Here is a 20,856-nt window from a genome sequence, read left to right as displayed (position 1 = left end):
GGTTAGTCTCATCAATTGAATTATTATTGACGAACAGATAATATCGGGGGTAATACCACCTCGGTTTACCCGACACAACAGCCTAAGATAAAGCTGTGTTTTCCCAAGGTACTAAGTATGTACTTACCTAAGTAACCTGTTGACTCATCTTTGTTTTATTTTTCCCTTTAAAAAAGTATTATTCCATTATAATATATACTGGCTGTTTTTGGAGAAAATTCTGCCCGTACCTGGGTAAAATAGCGTGTAGCTTCCCAACAGTGAAAGGATTTTTCAAATCGATTCAGTGGCTTCAGAGATTTTAGGGTACACTATACCACAAACAAACAAAAATATTCTCGTTAGTATGGGTATGCTAAGTAAACTATGGAAGTTTCATGAAAAGAATCAATGAGTGAAGAAAATAATTAAAATTTTCTAAAGGACATGTAAAAAAACAACGTTATTAGATAGATAGACTGAATTCAGGACAGGATTAGTCATAATTTGATTGATTAATATGTCATCACTGATTCATACACACGAGGATTTAATCAAAGTTAAAGTAAATAATCTAGTAAGATTCCACCGGCCCTCATTTCATTTCAGCAATTTTAGTGTGAATAAGAATCGCACAATTTGTTATAAAAGGACACTCCGTAAGTAATATGTAGTATCTACGTACGTCCTGCTGCACGCTGGACCGAAGCCAATATGATGAAGGTGGCGGGCAGTAGATGGATGTAGGCAGCCCAACATCGAGATAGGAGGCCTACGTTCATCAATACACTGCAATAGGCTTAAATGATGGTGATTTACAAGGATTCAAATAAAACTGCTGAATACTGGTTTACTTTTACTAAACTGTCATATAAAACTTTTTTGTCGTATTTACAATGTTAATATGTATTTAAGCTATTCTAATGCTAACACATTGTTTTTCGCACTCTCCAACTCTTCAACATCCCAGTCGAAGCTGATGCCAGTCTGCTTCTCTATCCAATCCTGGTAGTAGTCCGGGCGGACGAAACCTGGAAACAATAGAATTGTTTTATGAGATACCGTCGTTAGCATACCATAAGTACCTACCAACATGCAAAATTGGGTTTTTTTTTATTCTGTCCTAAATGTTACATTGCTTGATGAGGCCCGGGAAAGACCGTGAATAGGTTTTCCCATCAATTTTACAAACTTGAGATGTAGGGAAATACTTATTGTATAATTATGTGCTAAAAAAATTTATAAAAGAGCTTAAGATGCGTATAACTAAATATTCCATTATTTAATTCAACGACGTGCAACAACATTTTTGCCATAAGTAAATCTTGTATAGCTATATTACGTTACATTTGAGAATCTAGACATGATTTTCTTATAGTGGTCATGCTATTTATAGTGTTATTTATTTTTATGTTTTGTGGGTACCAAGTAGTAGGTACTTTCTTACCTTGTGGGTTGGGCGTGTTACAACCTCGCTGTGAGCCGAAGCTCATGATGCCGACCTGTGTCACCTTGCCATCCATATCCACCATGGTGAGAGGACCACCGCTGTCACCCTGGAATGTGAGGACAATGGGGTTAAATTTCAGTTTCAGCTTAAAAATCAGTGTGTGATGATTTTTTTATCATGATTAATTTGCTTAAATCCGAAATGGTGAAGAGTACTTATATTTTTCCTCAATTATAATAAGCGTAGTTTGGATCGAGAAATGTCTCGGTAAGTCTTGTCATTGCTTTTTGTTGTGAAATTTTCTTTTTAAATTCATCAGGGGCCTGATGACAATTGGATAACAATCTCAATAGCAGTTTTAACCTTATCGGGCATTCTGCTGCTAATATAAGACCGATCGTATTTTAATAACATTTCACTGGTTTGATATTGGACTGCTATTTGATCTATAGGGCAGTCTGCTCTATAATCATATTGCAATTGTAAATAATTAGCAGACAACGGGATTCATTAATTATTAAAACCCCCGACAAGGATAGAAACGATTATTAAAAAAAAAATATAGCGGAATGCCACATACGCTTCTATCGTAAATGAGTCGTGATTGGATTTCAGTTGGATATCAATCGTAGTTCGTCGTTCAAGTTAAATTAGCTGAATGGAGCTCCAGATGACTGCTTCTCATCGGGACCTTACCGTGCAAGGGTTCTGGCTGGGGTCATCATAGTACTGCGAGCAGATGGTCTGCACGTTGATGACCTGGCTGTTGGGGTACCAGGTCCGGCACTCCTGCTGCGTCATGCCTCGCTGGTACGTCCAGTACAGGATGTCTGGCACTATACCACCTGGAACAGTGAGGATAAAAGGTTAGTAAATGTTCAGTTTTGTTTGAGGTGGTGAACACTTTCGAAACCTGCCATTGTGAAAGAATGAATGTTTTAAGCGTTATTTCAATCTTTTTGTTCCATGGTTAATTCGTAAATCATTGGAAGACTTCGTAAACTTATTAGCATTTTTATTGTGACAGTTTTGTTACATTTCCGAGTGAATTTTTAAGGTATTTAACTAACTTCTTAAAATCTTCCTTGATTCGTCCTACATCTTGCTCAAATCGTACAACGCTTAGGTATTCTTATCTTTTCGTTAGTATTGCATATACCTAATTGATAAAATAAAATAATTGAAGTATATTAACGTACCGGCCCACCAATCATCAGTACGTCCGTAGCCACTGAGCGTCAGCTGAACATCTCCGTACTCCACGTTCTTACGCTGGCTGCTCTGTATCCTGATGGGCTGGATAGAATCTGTAAATAAAAATAGTTTATAAGGAACCTATTCAAATATAATTCTTGATACCATAATGGTTTCTAGATAACCTAAACTCAATTCAACTTTAAGTTCCCAAAAGCTTTTTTCTTAGTTCTGGCGACTAGGGAGCAAAGAATACGGAGGAATATGAGCGTAATAGAGAATACAGCTTCGTCACCTTCACCATGTACCTTATTACTTAATAGGTAATACCAACCTCCATAAGGAATATAATGGTCCAGCTTCAGCAGGCCGATGTCCTCAGTCTGCACTCCAGTGCTCTCCTGGTTGTAACCCTCGTGGATGTAGCGCTCTGTGGCCTCCACCATATAACCGGGTTTAGTGATATTGGTCTGACCCAGACGGACTACGTAGGTGAAACGTCTGGAAATGATAGCAATGCTGATTATCTTCAAAACCACGAGGGTAGCAAGCAACAGGTGGCAGCTAATGGTAGCTGGAAGCGATGAGGTAGCAACTTTCTATGTGTATTTCGAGGAGATCGGTGAGGAGTGACATCGATTCTGATCGTAACGATATAGAGTGAAATCGATATCAAAGTCAATTTGTTAGTGGTTAAAAGTATAAAAATAGAGGTTAGATTAGATAGAAAGACGTCACGTTGTTTACTTCTACATAATCGATTTATCGATGCGTATTGTTCACACAGCATTCATGTTCATAATAACCAAATATAAATGTAAATAACCAAAATAATGCGCCTTAGAGTTGTTATACATTAGCTGTTTACCAGATTTTAGTTGCTCTGGTGGAGTAAACTTAATCTTTAATTGTTTTTCTGTTCTGGCAGATGGAGCTGAACATACCTGGCAAGGCAATGAGCAGCAGTAAGGATCCACTGGTTGGTGAGGATGGATCCAGTGCAGGCGCCAACACCTCCAGTAGGTCCTACCATACGGATGCTCACGGTGTACGGGAACTGGCCATCTTTTGCCTCCCAGCCGCCCACGATCCTTGGGGAAGCTGAACAGAATTATGTATGGTCGTAAGTATGTACTAATGTTATAATGCTGAGTTGATTTGAAGGAACTTATCTCAGGAACTGGTTCCATTTGAAACATTCTTATATTTCGTGTTAGATAGCCCCTTTATCAAGAAAGATTACAGGCTATTTTTTATTCCTTTTTAGCCGAGGAAAGTTTGTGAAATTGCTGGTCTTCTACCAGCTTGTTGCAGTTGTAAAGTTTTAATAAGAGAGTTTTGATTAAACGACAACCAAAAAGGATGGTAATGAAATAAGTTTGTGATTGAAAGGAGATCTTACCACTGCGAATATCTTCGATATAAGCAAGCTCGGAGTCGACAGGACTAGCCTGAAAAAATAAAAATTTTCACGCATTATTATGTAATTAGTCATTGTTTTAGGGATTTTATAAAGTTGGCCTAAATCTTGAATTACATAACTGTAGTGTCGTTACCTTGCCGATAATCGTTTTGATTATGATGAATGCATCGCATGTTCTTGATTAGATAGCAACTCAGATATGCATCTGCAGTTGTCGTTACAGGCGTAGGTAACAGGTGTGTAACAATCCTATTGCGGGCAATGCAGTCATTTGGTAATATTCAGGGTGCAGTTAGGTTGATAGCAGTCTTTGGTATTAAATCGAAGCTAAGTTGTTCCGTTAAAACTTCTTTTGCACAATATCGAGCTTCCATATACATATTATCCCTCGAACTACGTACGTATAGAGAGCTATGCTATTGCTACATAGTTGCTACCAGCTGCCATTGCGGTTTTGAAAATAATCAATGTTTAAGGGGACCAGGTGTGATATTAGGATGACCGGTCACTTTATCCATATGTAGAGAAACTACGCAAATGTATAATTTTTTTTTGTAAACCGATAGTTGCTACCTAATAAATTATTTCATTTTGGACCACATTGATTTCAGGGATAAAAAATTTTGAAATTTTTTGTTATCAAAAAGAAACGCAATGATCTACGACGAAGCATATTGAGAGAGATGAAATTCTTGACCTACGTCAATGTAAAATGACATACAGGTTCTTATAGATATTATCCAAGATAGAAACGATCTTATAGATATCACATTGATAATTCTTTCTGTCTCTATAGGTACCTGATACATATATTTACCTGAACGAATCCGACTGCGAGAAGTAATCCAAAGAAGTACAGCCGAAGCATCTTGAGAACACAACCAGCAGTACTGGTCTTCCTTGCTATTTATGTACGCCTTGCCCCCTCGACACCGGCTTAGAAGATAAATATTATCGGGAACTGATTAATTAAAATATTTTTAGCTTCACGCTTAATTTCATATTGTTTTTGACGATAATTTGAGTGGCTTATCTGCTGTTAGAATCTCAAAATTTCGTCTATAACCTATTTTTCGGTGTAAGGCGAAACAGAAAATTTCTGGTCCTCAGACATTAAAGCTAGGTCCGGCTCTGCTGAATTGTAATATTGTTGTTAGAAGAGCCCTAGTTTTATCTTGACATAGGGCTCAATCAGACATCGGCAATGCGACACTCAATCTCGGTCAAAGGCGTAGAGGCAGGCCAAAACTGCGGTGGTTGAGTATCGTAAAGAAAGACATGGAAATCTGCGAACTCGAAGAGGAAGATGTCCAGGATAGAGCGAAGTGGAATAAAAAGATACGGAAAGCGGACCCCGTCAGAAGACGGGATAAACGCTAAGAAGAAGAAGAAGAATAGGGCTCAATCAGTAGGTGGTTCCACTGGTAAGGATATACATATTTTCTCAAGTTCGTCAAATAGAGGTACATAGGATTTAATAAAACTGGAATTGGATTTTAGGTACATACGAGCGTCAACAGGAAGAATGGAACAGATAGGTTTGTTTTGTCAAGGATTATCAACGAAGTGTGACAAGATATCTGCAGACTAGTCAGCCGTGAATGTTATGGATAATTAACTTTATACTTTAGTCATTAATCTTTAAGTGGTGCGTAACTGGTGAGAATCAGGTGTTGCCTCAAAGAAGGTCGTGGATATTCACAGATAGCATTCCTTGCGCCTACGCTTCATAGCAAGCACGCTACGCCGCGTAGCGCGTAGTTCGTAGTCAACGCCACGACTAGTTTTGAAATTGCCGTTTAATCAAATCGCGTTCAATTCATAGTCTGGATGTTATCAAATGGCATTGTTTAGTTAAAGAGCTACCTGATAGATTCAACGTCTTCTTCAAGCAGTTAGTTTCGATAATATATAGTTCATTTGAAAACCAGATCGTACGAATTGATGAAAGCTACGCTTTCTTTATCTGCGTCTAATTACTACCCCACTATTGCCTATGCAGTTATGATCCTCGTGTCGCGATCACGGCCAATTTCTTAAAATATTCGATTGTGTGCTTATCTAATTTCCATGTTATTCAATTCAGTTTTTTTTTAATTCAGGTCAGTGACTGGATGTATCTGAGAGCGATGTCAAAGATAGAGCGAAGTGGTTAAGAGAAACCAGGAAAGCTGACTCCACCACCTTGTGGGATACATAGCAGGAAAGAGAGAGGTATGCAATCTATATCATAATACCTACTGTCGTACTGCTGCACTGGCTAGTTAGTGTGTCAATAAAACAAAATATTAAAATATATTCAACATTTTATTTATACTAAGTACATTCTGTACAATCACATTAGGTACTAAATATCACAACAGATTTAGAAATAAATACATTTACCTTCTAGCTGAAAACTGCACACATTTATCAACAATATCAGAAATACAGGTATTTGGTTAATATTTTTATATTTTATTTACACTGGTTTTCTATATAGCCTTATAATTGCAAAAAAAGATTTTTTTCTACTTTCGTTAACAATTGTGTACAGTTTTCCACAAGTATTTCGAAGATTACAATTAAATTATGACACTAGAAATTGTACATTAAAAATTATAAGGCTTGATAAACAATAGCAACAAAATATTGATCCACATAAGCTTTTCTTAAATTAATAACTTAAAATCTTTAAAGCGATTAAGTACCTTTAAGTACTTCATATTTCACTAAATTATTCACTCATTTAAGGGTGGGTTGCACCATTTAACTATAACGATAACCAAACTATAACCAGCCGTATACTTGCCGCTCATTGGTCAAATCATTTTGACAACGCAAAATGTTCGGTTATCGTTATAGTTAAATGGTGGAACGCATCATAAGTATTTTAATAAGGCTCAATTGCTTATTTATTACATAAATAAAACGATCGCTAAATATAATATAAACATTCTATTTCTATCAATCGTTTAACGTTGGTAGAGATAAAATGTTTTAATTATATTTAGCGATAATTATTTTAAGGCACACTTGCATCACTTTTCACTAAATAGTACCTATTTTTATTACGTATTTTAAACATCATTTTATATCTGTACACTTAAAACAATTAACTGAGAAATTTAGCACATTTTAAGGGGTATTTAGTGAAAAGTAATGTAAGCTGGGTATTGAATATAATTATTATTTGGCCGACATTATTGAACTTTCTGACACTCAAATCAACATTTACACGAAGATATGATTAATCAAATTAATTGTTCAAAGTACTGAAACTTTAAATAGGTATAATACATCTGAGCCAAGTTCAGTGTAGTAAGTTACAAAATGAATTTTATTTTAACCCTGCATGTAGCTTGTAAAAATAAATTAATACTGTTTAAAACAGTTTACGTTTTTATAGGAACGAAATTCTTACAACTGTAAGGGCTATGACTGGATATTAAAACTTTAATCAGTACAGTATGCCAAGTATATCTCAGTATAAAAGTATGTGAAGAATGACTAAAAATTACGGTTTGTTTTTGAACTTATTTAGGAAAAACATATTCGCGGTCTAATTGAAAACCACCTCCTTTTTTAAAGTCGGTTTAAAAGAAAATAGTGACACTTGTGGCTTTTACGATATTGAAATTAGTACGGGTATACTGGGCATACTGTTCCAAAATATTGTTTTGGACAAAAAGACCAGTTATCAAAATTCAGGGCAGTACAAAAATAGAAGTGTAAAAAATTACGTTAGGTATATTGATTGAGCTATGCGACCTTACATAAGGCCATGTTATTTGGCTTACCCCCCATAGGGGATGGTTTGGTCTCACGTGGTCACCGTGACCACGTGTTTCTTAGATTCTAAGTATTTGTAGAAAACTACAGCGTCGTGGACTGTGGGAAATGTTTCCATTTGAAGTATGTCTGTCTCTAAGGAGTTGTACCTGTCTATCATTTCTAGGACTGGACCTGTGGAAGAAGGGTTAGATACCAGGATTAGTATTTTTGTTCTCTGGATTTTCAAGTTACTGACGGTCTATGTCTTTTCTTAAGCTCTGGATCAATTGTGTGCCAAATTCTACTTTGTCTCGTATTTATACAGTTGTAACTTTTTCCATGTAGCCTGGTAAACTATAAGAACCCATTTCAAGAGTTACCGCGGCCCTGGTAAATAAAAGGCTTCGGAAGGAACATGGTGGTATTTAGTCAGTATGAATCTGACACTTCTTCACGCTGCGCCTACAGTGGGCCATTTGATAATTTCCCACAAAAAAGGCGTAGGTAATTTACCACTGGGGGAGAGGTTCATTTGATAATTTCTCAAAAGAAATATATATAAATATTTACCATTAGCTCCAGCCAGTAGCACAGTGATATGGCTGGCGACGAGCTCCTTCTGTACCGCGACCAAACACTTGATTCCCGGCCCGTCCACGTACGATAATGCCGTCATGTCTATTATCACACATTGTACCTGCGGAACAAATGTTTGTTAGAAAAAAGATAAATTCCGCACACAAGATAATATAGATTGAATAATAGAAGAAAGAAATGTCTTTATAATTACTAGTCAGCTCTGTTTTTCACGTATAGTTATGTGATGGACGAAAAATATAATTGGGTATATTTAAATCAGTAATTTTACGGAGTCATAAAGGACATTATTTTTGTGTTGATATCTGTACTGCATTTTTCTTGGCGGCAGCCTTTACGACGACTGTCTGGCAACATTGCGTTCCGACTCTTGCATTTTATTACTCAACAGCTGTTCTTCTGTTTGTACCAAATACATTATAATCTATATTACTTAGCAAAAAAAAAGACTCAAAGTTAAAATGAGATCTGTCGTTATAAACTAGTGTATTATTGGTACATTTCTAACCTGGGTATTATTAAAAAACTGGCTCTAAGCTTTTATAATATTTTTGCCGGATAGAAGTCAATGTGGCTGTAGTTGTAAGACCTATACAAATAAGAGACAAACAGTAATTTACCCTATGACTAATATTAGGATCCCACTCATAAGACTCGCTCTTAGTAAGGTTGTTGTCTTCATCATGAGCCACCTCGGTCGGCTTGAGGTAGCCGACTTTGCGGAATAGCTTGTCTCTAAACAGGTTCTTAGTGGCGAAGTTCAGGCCGCCGCAGTAGTGGAAGATTTTGATGCCTGGCAACTCTTCAGCCTGTAAAAGGGATATGTATTTTTAAGTTATGTTTTACTGTAGTCCTAAAAATAATCAGGACTTAAACATCCACCCGTAGCAATGGTCGGTGCAATTCGTGTACCTTAATACGTTCGTTAATAAATAGATATGTTTTCCTTTCCCCATTTTTATATAAGTACCCCTATTTTATATAAGTAGGCTTTAATTTATTTTAGAGCCCCATAAGAATAATAACTTTTTGGTCACGAAACTGTACCTCATACAAAAAATTATATAAGACCTCATTACTTGTCACCAGTCAATCAAGCAGCCATAAAAGACAAAAAACAAAACCCGTCACTCAAACTGTCACATTCAAGCCAATATCGAAAAAAGCAGCAAGTTTAAAATCAAGATACAAAAGAAAATAACATGCGAAAGGGATACGAACAGCCCTCTCTTAAGGAGGGCTCCTAAGATGAGACTGTTGTCAGACAAATCGTATCCTTACGCCTCCAACTATGAGATCGGAATCGGTGACTTCGCAAAATGGATCATTTTCTCTCTCATGTATATAATATTGATGTGTTTCGCGCAGTTCGCGATCCTAGCAATAGACAATCGTAACGAAATGGACATGGCAAGCCGAGGCCTATTTACAAACGTGAACTATTGAAAATTACTGCCGCAAAATGGGACTATTTACAGAGAAATCGTGCTCTTGCGCCTGTAGTTACGAGATCGGTCTTTTCAACTCCTCAAAATGGATTAAATTTTCTTTATTCTATATAGTATTGATGTGTTTCGCGCAGTACGCAATCCTCGCTATAGACAATAACAATGAAATGAATCTGCCGTTCGGAAGTCTATTTAACAACCTGCACCATTGAAAATTAATAGTATTTTTTGAGGGCTTTTAGGATGAAACTGTTGGCATACAAATCGTATCCGGACACTACGACATATGAGATTGGTCTGTGCGATTACGAAAAGTGGGTCATATTTTCTGTATTCTACGTAGTATTGATGTATTTCGCGCATAACGCGGTCCTCACGATAGTCAATCATAGTTAAATGGATATTGTAAGCCGAGTTTGTTCACGAACGTGATTGAAGATGAAGTATTTCTACTACTGGGTGTGCGTAGAACTCGGGCTTACTGAGGATTTCGTATACCTTTGAAGATATAACTGTTTGAATAAACAGTGTATATATTCTGCAACTTATTTGTTCTAATTTAATTGATTTGTTATTGTGGAAACTTCTTGCTATAGACGGACTCTGAAACTACGCCTCTAACTACGAACCCGGTCTCTGCGACTTTGGAAATTGGATCAAATTTTCCATATATTATATAATATTGATATTGATTTGATACGCGCAGCACGCGATCCTAGCGATGGCATTCACAATGAAGTGGATAAAGCAACCAAGCAAAATGAAACTGCTTTCCAAGAAATCGTATCCGAACGTTTCCGCTTATGGAATCAGTCTCCGCAACTACGAAAAATGGATTATATTTTTTATATTCTATATAGTAATGATGTATTTTGCGCATAACTTTGTAAAAGCTATAGACAACCATGATGAAATAGACATGGTAAACGGAAGTGAAATAAGTAACGTGACAGAGGAAGAAGCCGGTATACAAACTTCTGGGAGTGTGTTAAACTCGCTTTTATTGAAGATTTCTGGTACAGTTAAAATAATAAAATGGCATGTAAATTTAAATAAATAAGTATTTGAATGAACATATGTTCTAGAGATTATTTGTTGTTTTATTTATTGCATGTACTTAGTTAGAAGGCTAGTAAGAGAATTTATTGTTATAGACTACGAAATTACGAATAAATTGCTGGACATAGTGACAAAGGTAAATAATTCAGGGGCGACAGCTGTTCCCACAAATCTTGGTTAATTATTATCAGTGCAAGCAAAGTTTTGTTTGCAGACAGAAGAAAACAAAATTAATTATTATCTGCGGTTAAGCCGTACATCTGAAACCGGGTGCATGGTGACACTCACACATAATGTAATTTGATATCAAGGTAACATATTTAGACTTTCAAAGAGACTATGATCTTTGAGTTTGTTTCGGCTTTCTTCTCAGGGATCAGTCAGTGGACCGACCCCAGCGTTCTTAAAATGACGTGTAAAATAGTCGCAGAAAGTGCATTTTTTCGCAAGGATTTTAAAAAATAAACAAAGATATAAACTAATTGTCATACTCACAGCTCTGTATCTCCTCGTGTCTAGATAAAGGTCTGTGTCCAACACCTTCCCCAGCAGGCAGGTGTAAGGATTCTGAGAGCGAATGAATAACGCTCCTATACTGGCTAGCAGACCCGCGCCCAAACTGAAATATAATAACAAGATATAAAGAACTGCTAATGGCTGTTCAAAATCTTCTATCTCCTCTATAGAATCTCCTTATATGTATATTTAATTTGTTTGAAAAAAACTTTTTTTTTGCGTATTTTATTTATTTCTTTGTGCTAATCAACATGTATTAACCAGTAGGTATATTAACGTATGTAATTTAATGTGATTAGATACGATACTCCCGATATGGAGTCACGGATGAACAAAAGATGAGTCATTTTTTTTCTCTATGTATATTTCTCAATTACAAATATTTCTAGTGAGCAATTCCAAAGATGATTGAAATACTCAAGCATTTTATGTTTTTAGAGGCTGGCATGAAATCCTATTGAAAACTTACCCGATATCAATGTTAATGCAGATAGTGACAAGGAAGGTCACGAGCCATACCATGGCGTCCAGTTTACTTAGCCTCCAGAACCTGGAAATATTCATAGATTTTATAAAGGCTTTCAAGATAAAAACTTAAAATAGATTTATTACACTGATCCAGACACAGTAAGAGCTCTGATCCAGACAAAGTAACTATAGATAGTTTTCTGCAGAAATGTGTACTAAATCAAAACACTCATATTTTTTTTCTATGTGCGTTCAAAAAAGGGGACATTAGTGTTTAGACATTATTCCTTTCCCTGATCCTACATGCATACCTACTATAAAAAAATCTTAGCCAGTCGAGTGCAATCGAATCTCAATTTTTCCATGTCCACGGCATTTCCATTGGGTCTTTCGCTGTGCAGGTGTTTAAGGTACATTGGACAGCACAGACGGTGCCTCATTTTTATTTTTTAGCCTGAATTGCCACTCTACTGGGCAAAGGCCTCCCCATTTTGTCTTCACACCTCTCGACCTTTACAGTGTTCCCGCCAATTAGGGTTAGAGGCGTTCAAGTCGTCCCATCATCTCTTCCGGGGCTTATCCCGTCTGCGATGGCCATCCTGTGGTAGCAACCACTTTTTAGTTTACCAAAATAAAATAAGTAGGTATATAACAATCATGACTTACTTATCCAACTCCTTGACCTGCATAAACATGCCTTTAAGCGACACGACGATGATGGACGCAAGCACACATCGGGGGAGTTGCTCGAAGAATGGTCCGATCCACAGGAGGACGAATAGGATCAATACTGCGCTTACTACTGAGGTAATGCCTGTTTTGCTGCCTGCCTAGAAAGAGGGATTTAGATTTTTTATTGTGTAAAGGAGATAATTAAACAAAAGGAAAAATATAAACATTCACATAACATAATTAGAGGCTATCAAAGAATTGATAGCCTCCTCCTTTTTGGGAAGACGATTAAAAAAATAGTAGTAGCTAATGACATTCAATTTTTTAGTCTAAGGTTCAAAAGGTTAAGAGATAAAGATATTCTCCCTGCTATTAAATCATCAGAACTTTCATAATATAATGGTTTAATTTGATAAATACGTGGTAAACTCACCTGATATTGTATGTATGATCTGGACAAACTGGCGCAGAATGGAGCACAGCAGAAGAATGAAGCGAACACGTTACTTGAGCCCTGCAAACATTTTGGTATATATGTAGAGAGTGTGTGAGAGATTATGTTATAAGGATACTGGGTTCTGCAAGGTATTCTTAAACTGTATTACTATTGGAGTCAGTCTTAAGCTTGTGGCACATTATAGCAGCACCGCAACAGCACGGCTGCAGCACGGCGTCGCCTCGAATTAAAGCTTGTGGCACATTATAGCAGCACCGCAACAGCACGGCTGCAGCACGGCGTCGCGTCGAATTAAAGCTTGTGGCACATTATAGCAGCACCGCAACAGCACGGCTGCAGCACGGCGTCGCGTCGAATTAAAGCTTGTGGCACATTATAGCAGCACCGCAACAGCACGGCTGCAGCACGGCGTCGCGTCGAATTAAAGCTTGTGGCACATTATAGCAGCACCGCAACAGCACGGCTCCACACCGGCATTTAAGGTGTCATTCAATTTAGAGCATTAAATCGTGTATTTTATATTATATTTCGTAATGTCAATATGAAAATATATTTGCCGAGAAATCTATGGATGAGCCATATGTCTGCAATACATAGGTATGCATAGGTACAGGATGAAGATGATCTGTCGAAAAATATCGGTCATAATATACCATACTATTTACCATACATTACTGCTATGTTGCAAAGTTTGTGATATTGATTGCAATTTTGTCGGCCACTGTGTTACAGCCACATATTGCACAAGAAATGTAGGTATGTAATGTAATGTATGATATGGTGTATGTCACCATGGTGATGGTGGACGCGTTTACCGCGACCTCGGGGAGTGAGGGGGACTTGGGGGACTCTTTGACATCCATCACAAACTCACCAGCGCCAATAGTTCCTGGTTAGCATCGATCTCGTACTTGTCCTTGGCTGCGAAGATGAGCGCCATGGACATGGATATGGTGTACGTCACCATCGTGATCGTGAACGCGTCTACTGCCACCTCGGGGAGTAACGCCATCAGGGGGACTTGGGGGACTGTACCTCGGGGAGTAACGCTACGGGGGACTTGGGAGACTCTTCTACATTACAAACTTACCAGCGCCAATAGTTCCTGGTTAGCATCGATCTCGTACTTGTCTTTGGCTGCGAAGATGAGCGCCATGGACATGGATATGGTGTACGTCACCATCGTGATGGTGAACGCGTCTACCGCCACCTCGGGGAGTAACGCCATTGGGGGGACTTGGGGGACCGGCAGACTGAGGAAAATAGAAAATTTTGGGTTTTAAATAAGCCTGGGAATGTGAAAAACTATAGGGCGTTGCCAATATTCTTTATAGGTCCCCATAGTTTTGCGATTAGAGATTGAAAGACAAAATTAACTTGGAGAAAAAAAACTAATGCCACTTTTCTACCTCTAATTGCAAAGAAACAGAGGCAGTTAGGTTATAGAAATCCAAATTAAGTAGTTATTGCTGATCTGGCTAAGGTCATCGAGTGGATGCCCGTCACGGAAGACCGAACAAAGTAGTGAACTTTGGGGACGGTATGCATCCAGCAGTGCTCATATTATATGCTCTTTTTTCTTAAAATAAAAAATCTCTGGTAAGTGACTTTTTTCTATGATTGGAATGCCAAGACCAGGTTATACATTATTTACACATTTTCAATGTAGTACAACTCACCCAGTAGGTATTTCTCCAACGAGGCTGATGCCATACTGTTCCCGCAGATGTCCATACCTTGACGCGAGAGTGCCGATGACTATGGCCAGTAACTCTATGGGCACGGGCACGCGGGACCGCTTGCTTACCCATGGCTGGAAGAATGTTATTATTTTATTAGATATCTTGATATTTTTCAAAAGAAGAGAGAAAGAAAAAAAACATTTCTTGATAGAGCATATGACAAAAACCAATAGGGGGAAAAATAGATATGTGTGTGCCAAATAGGTACAGTTCAGGATTATGCCAGAAAGGACCTTTTTGTTTCGCACGTCCTTCTAATGAACGCAGAGATTTTATACGACGAGCTTTCAAATAAATCAAATTAACATGTCTTCTTCCTCTTCCTCCGAGCCTTTTTCCCAAACTATGTTGGGGTCTACATTGTGTTAGAATAAAATTGATATAATCGCATTTCCACTCAGGTATACCAGAAATAACAGAATGCACGAAAAGTTCCTAAGTTTTAATGTTAAGAAGTCTGAAGAAGATCTTGAATAAGAGACGTAAATAAATCAAATCAATAATGTTTACCTTAAGCCTTTCGTTGTTTAGGGCAATGATGAGGCAAGTTATGAAGGATATCACAAACGCGCCCCAGTTCAGATTCGGCAAGTTCTTGCACACTTCTATAAATGTCTGCGAAAGAAAAAAAAAAACAATCAGATTTACTAATTTACACATCTTTTGTAATATTCAAATAGTTCAATTAATATAGTTGTCGATAAACCACAATTTAACACCAGCGGATTTTTCGACATGCCGAGCGGCAAAAATGGTCAAAGGTCCAAAAAGTTTTCTTTGGCACCGGTAGTTGTCAATTGTTTTCACATCGCCCGTACGAAACGAGCGATGCCGCTCGGAAAAATCGAACGGAAAATCCGCTTCTATGAAAGCGGTATAGGTAAATAAAGACGGCGTAAGAAATGACTTCCTCATACAGCCCCCCATCAAATGGTTTAGAAACAGAATTTCATCATCAGATACATTTTGGTACCTATATATAGAGATGCTAAGTAAGACATATCGTCAATATATACTTACAAAAAGAACTTTATAGTTCCCAGACAACTTGATGAGCTTGACTCCGAAGAGATCCTTCAGCTGAGACGCGAGCACGTGGAACGAGGCGGCCGTTGTGAACCCTGACACTAGGGGCTCCGATAGTAGCGTGGATACCGCCCCTAGTCGCAGTATCCACATTATTATCTGGAAATGGTGTGATCGGAGTTAGTAAATAATGGTGATCAAAGAGGTCATTCAATGCTACTAAGGATCCAAATGCTTTGGCAATAAACTTATAGCCAAATGAAGATATTTCATAAGTCTTCTATTTGCAATACTTAGTATATTTTGAATTAAATAATTTACCAGTTTAGTCAATAGTTTGATCAGTTCTTGCAAAATGCCGCTAAATATTTCGAAACAGCGTCTAGCTCTGCAATATTGGTGTCCCAAGTATATAGCGGATTATTTAATAAAATTGATCCAATGCAAAAAACATAATACATTCAGAAACAGTTTTTTTGGCTGAGAAGATATTACATAGGCTAGTTAATACCAGAAGTTATGAAATAAACTACTTACTTGAAATATTCCGACGCAAAAGCAAACTACACTTAACACTTGTAACGGCGTATATTGTACTGGTCCTGCTAATCCCTCTACTGGAACAAAAAATAACTAGATTAGTACAATACTTGACCAAAATATGAGAACAGACACAAATCTTCTAATTATAGTTCATAAGTGTATCGCGTTCATTCGTTGACATCGGACGCGTTTGCACTGTTCGCAGAAATTATTTTAATTTCGTGCCGAGCGCGGCGTCAGCCGCCGCTAAGTCTGATACCATGCGTTCAGAAGAACTCGTGGCGAACGAGGTCCTGGCGTTCCTGCAGTACCAGCTGGACGTCATGGATGAGGTCAGTGTAACCCAAATATGCACCTCGAACTTCACCGAGGAGGAGATACGCAGCGCAAAGAAGCTGTTGTACGAGTCGCTGCAAATGGCAGACCGAATGCCGACCCGCAGGCGAGATGAAAAGGGAGAGAGGAGTCTTCAAGACACCATAAGGCTGTTGAAGGAGACCGACCCGGACGACGTGCCAACGTTTGTGGCAAAGGAGTTGCGGAAGCTGCCCCCGGTCACTTTCGATCACGTCGACGTCACCAGGCTATTAAAGGACATCACAAGCATGAGGTCTAGCCTGGTCGAGCTGCAGTTGAAGCTGGAAGCATCACAGTCCACCATCTGTGATCTACGTAACGAGGTAGCTGAATTGCGAAACTCTGTATGTAGGTCACACGCGCATGCCAACAGCGACAACACACGCCACGGACAGGTCAACGCATCGCCGCAGCGCGCCGAGTCAGCAAAATTGCACTCGTCGCCTGCCGTCGCCACTACTAGTGATGCGTCACCGTGTCCCGCCCTCCCCGCGTCCCCTGCCTTCGGGACGCCGATGAATGTAAGCGCGTCTAGGCTTGGACGTGTTTACTCGGATGCCGTAAAGCGAGATCCCGTCCAACGGCCACCTAAAGCTACTGTGGCAATACAAAAACAGCCCGAAATAACCCGAGGCACGGTACAATCTGTACCATGTAAAGGGACAGCTGATGCAGATGGTTTCGTCAAGGTGGAGAGAAGAAAGAAGAAGCCATCCAGCCGAAATCAATGCGGAACTGCGTTGACGGGACCGAACATGCTGCTGCGCCCCGCAATACCGAGGACGCAGCTGTATGTGTCGCGCCTTCATCACTCCACGAAGGTCGAGGAGATCGTGGAGTATATAAGAGTCAAGACCAACTGGACCTTAAGAGTCGAGAGGTTGGAGCCGAGACACAACACAAATTTCAAATCGTTTGTGGTACGTGTGCCGACTCAGCACCTCGACATGTTCCAAGAACAGTTTTGGCCGAAAGGTGTCGTTTTCCGGCGATTCCGCGGGAGGCTACGCGACACCGCGCAGTGCAACACGACACCGCCTATTCGTGTCAACAAATAGACTTAATTGTGTTCTTTTTTTTTTATGTATTAGTTTATAGTTATTATTTTGTTTCATTTTTTATGTATTGTTTTTTATTTTTCATATGCATTAGTTTACCTATAAGTATTGTAATGTTACTATTTATGTATCGTATTTGCTATGGGCCTTAGTTGCCTGATGTAAAGGAATAAATAAAAAAATAAAAAATAAAAAGTCAACAAAAGTTTGCCTTCATAACGTCCACACTTCACCACTGCCCAAGTGTTTTTGCTAGGAAGAAGAAGTGGCGTAACAATCTCTCCAGCAACATAAGTCAGTTTGTAGAACTTTATATAGAAAATAGGTAGATGGAAGCCGACCCCAACGTAGTTGAAAAGGGAAAAAGGCTCGGAGGACGAGGGTGATGAGGTAGACGTACAACAGATGAAAAGTTTTGAATACCACTTACCTAATAATGGATTTGTAGCGTTTGGATGTATGAACTCTGAAGCTGGAGTTGCGTGTTGTGTCACAACCTGGAAACAACACAAACTGTTAGAAAAGTAACTGAAAAATCATGGGAAATGCGAAATATTACAAAAATTGATCCATTAGATACAGCTTGTATATTACTTCGTTATTTACCACAACACCACAAAAAATGTGAATTAGCCAGGTAATAATAATCTTGAAGGCCAATTGGCTGATTATCAAGCGTTTGCAGAAACTGACAAAATTCAGTCTGACTAATCAGATTTTACTTTTTTTTTTTGGGTTGAAATGTTCTAATAAAATACTATCAGATCGTTGAACTCACCTTTCCCGCCATAAGACAAGCTACGGCGAATGTGCCCATGGACACATGAGGGGATGTTCCTAGTATTACGTAGATCAGCACCGGGAAGAATGCCATGTACAGCCCCACTATTGGAGGCACCTCCGCCAGGAGTGCGTACGCCATACCTGGGAAATATTGAAACGGCAAGTCTAAGAACGGGTATTTATTCCGTTATATGACATTCTATCATTTAAAGCACAAAGGGAAATTTTTCACAGGTAATTTTCATGTATCAAAATCTGTTTTAACCATCCATATAAAAATCCAATCAAATGATAACTTTGTCTACAATTTATTGCTTTTTATATAATCCTTAGATTTTAAGAATATAGACACAAAGTCGGCCATCCAAAAAGTAAAATTTTGCCCCATCATTATGAGCTCTTACTCAACCAGCCGACGCAAAAGACGGTAACGTATAAAGTTCTCATTTTTCTTACCTTGTGGTATATGCATGACGGCCGTAGTGGCCCCAGCCACCAGGTCGCCTATCGCGTATTTGTGGAAACTGTACTTGGGCAGCCATCGCACCAGTGGGACGGAATTGACGATGCAATCACCGAAACCACAGTTGCGCACGAATTTTTTACACCGCTCGCCGACTGTCGAAGAAAATAAGAAAAAATATAAGCAACATTTTCTCGGAAGTCTAGAAGAACGTAGCTTTCTAACATTTTTCAAGGAAATGTGAAAAATTACTTTCATTGCTTCTGAAAGATCTTGCAGATTACGGTTTCGCATTTCGAATCTACAAGGATGGTCAGCCATCCGCGACGAGAGCCGAGTTTCTTTTATCCTTTCTTGCTAGGTTATTAGGGGCGTATGCATCGGGAGACGTAAATACATCGTACCCTTTGTTTTTATGTGTTTGTTTTAGCATCTTATAGATGGAAATAACTACAGCCTTTATCGTTTTTAAGGACAGTGTTCTTAAGGAAGGATTTAGGGTTAGGGAACTTACGCGGTCTGTCAGGTATCCTGTAGTCAGCATCTTTGTTGAGTGTCTCCTGCTGGTACACCCGTCGGACCACGTTCAGCTGCTGCTGACTGGACACAGTCGGGGCCCTGGGGACAACGATAATATCCATGGTTATGTATTTATTTATTTAACAATTTATGTACACAGTGAAAATATAAAAGAATTAGACATAGCATAAAATAGTACAAAGGTACTGCTTATTTCTAAATCGAAATCTCTTCTAGCAGACCCGTTGTAGGAGAGTTAGAATAAAGAGAAGTATATAGACTGTTCTGATAGTGTGTATCTGAAGTTTCGAGTTGATTTACATCAAACAGGTCCAATATAGCATCCTTAAGTGTAAAGGAGATGGTTCTATGCTTGACCAGAATTTCTGACCTTTTTTCATTGAATATCAGGTGTAACTAGCGTAAGCTATTTTTGGTCTAAAATATTTTTCTTATCTGCCTCTCGCCATAAGATAATTATGTTGGCAATGAATGTTAAGAATCTCTCATTATAAAAACATTATGTTTTAGTGACTTCCACTTTGTCTGTTTACTATATAATTCTTTCTGTGGGCGAGTGTGTGAAACATACTCGATTATAGTATCTTGATTGTTTACATTGAGCGGAAATATTTTAAATGAGCGGATTGCATTATTGCTAGCTTCCAATTTGTAAGTTTAACACATTGTTGATTCACACATGCGATTCGTAACAGCGTTATTTTGTAGCAGCATGACTATTTTATCACCAAAAATAAACCTATTAACAAAAAAGGAAAAAAAAGCATTCTTCAATATTTACCAATTGGAAAGCTTCTCACTAATAAAAGAAATCATACATTTGGACTTGAAACTACCATCAAATACCATACCACTTGTGTACAATATTTTACACTCTCAAGGTCTGAACTTTGGGTTTCCCAAAAAAATCCTGTCTTGAGACTTTTTTGCTATTAGAGAAAAAACATTAAGAGCTATGTAGCCATTTGATAAATACGTGTTTCAATACTGGTCGTAGACTATATAGTTGGTGTATTAATTCATAAAATATTACAGACATGCAGTTTGTTTACTGTTCACAGAGGAACTTCACCGCCCAGGCCTTGTTTGACGTCCACCGTCCACTTGACAACTCCTGACCACAGACAGTAACTTTACAATAAATTAACACCCAGTTCCTTTATGGTTCCTTTATACAAATTGTTATAGAACCTCATTGAGTTCTTAATACTCTAAAGACTACGACAGACAATACAGAGAAGATCTTTGATATCATAGTTAAGTAGGTTTATGTGCAAATTATAGTGCATGCAGTGCTCTTCTTTAAGTGATGAGGCACTTAGATATAA

At 38.4% G+C, this 20,856-nt stretch overlaps 2 protein-coding genes across 4 annotated transcripts in view; both read right to left on the bottom strand.

Moving 5' to 3' along the window:
* Positions 1-822: 822 nt before the first annotated feature.
* LOC110377042 (collagenase) lies at positions 823-4,977 on the bottom strand. Its single transcript, XM_064040276.1, has 8 exons — positions 4,864-4,977; positions 4,026-4,074; positions 3,568-3,724; positions 2,958-3,124; positions 2,629-2,736; positions 2,126-2,274; positions 1,427-1,535; positions 823-1,010 (listed from the first exon to the last, which is right to left on the bottom strand). Exons 1-8 carry the CDS (start codon positions 4,912-4,914, stop codon positions 895-897), a joined length of 906 nt encoding a protein of 301 aa, XP_063896346.1. The 5' UTR covers positions 4,915-4,977; the 3' UTR covers positions 823-894.
* Positions 4,978-6,334: 1,357 nt separating this feature from the next.
* The window catches only part of LOC110377022 (prestin), a 42,484-nt gene continuing 27,962 nt past the window's right edge, over positions 6,335-20,856 (bottom strand). For 2 of the 3 annotated variants that reach the window (XM_064040273.1, XM_064040271.1), the window contains exons 2-17: positions 19,503-19,606; positions 18,982-19,143; positions 18,521-18,666; positions 18,173-18,239; positions 16,322-16,401; positions 15,779-15,943; positions 15,269-15,373; positions 14,696-14,829; positions 14,107-14,269; positions 12,993-13,073; positions 12,554-12,717; positions 11,889-11,969; positions 11,399-11,522; positions 9,017-9,205; positions 8,370-8,496; positions 6,335-7,991 (exon numbers count right to left, since the gene is read on the bottom strand). In XM_064040273.1, the coding sequence (XP_063896343.1) occupies positions 7,849-7,991; positions 8,370-8,496; positions 9,017-9,205; positions 11,399-11,522; positions 11,889-11,969; positions 12,554-12,717; positions 12,993-13,073; positions 14,107-14,269; positions 14,696-14,829; positions 15,269-15,373; positions 15,779-15,943; positions 16,322-16,401; positions 18,173-18,239; positions 18,521-18,666; positions 18,982-19,143; positions 19,503-19,606 (2,035 nt within the window). In that variant the 3' untranslated portion in view covers positions 6,335-7,848. The remainder of the gene's footprint in view (positions 7,992-8,369; positions 8,497-9,016; positions 9,206-11,398; positions 11,523-11,888; positions 11,970-12,553; positions 12,718-12,992; positions 13,074-14,106; positions 14,270-14,695; positions 14,830-15,268; positions 15,374-15,778; positions 15,944-16,321; positions 16,402-18,172; positions 18,240-18,520; positions 18,667-18,981; positions 19,144-19,502; positions 19,607-20,856) is intronic. The other variant, XM_064040272.1, reaches the window with a different exon arrangement.

The sequence above is a fragment of the Helicoverpa armigera genome, chromosome 22 (genome assembly GCF_030705265.1).
Source record: "Helicoverpa armigera isolate CAAS_96S chromosome 22, ASM3070526v1, whole genome shotgun sequence".
Classification (NCBI taxonomy): Eukaryota; Metazoa; Arthropoda; class Insecta; order Lepidoptera; family Noctuidae; genus Helicoverpa; species Helicoverpa armigera.
This window is presented reverse-complemented; position numbering and strand designations above follow the sequence as displayed.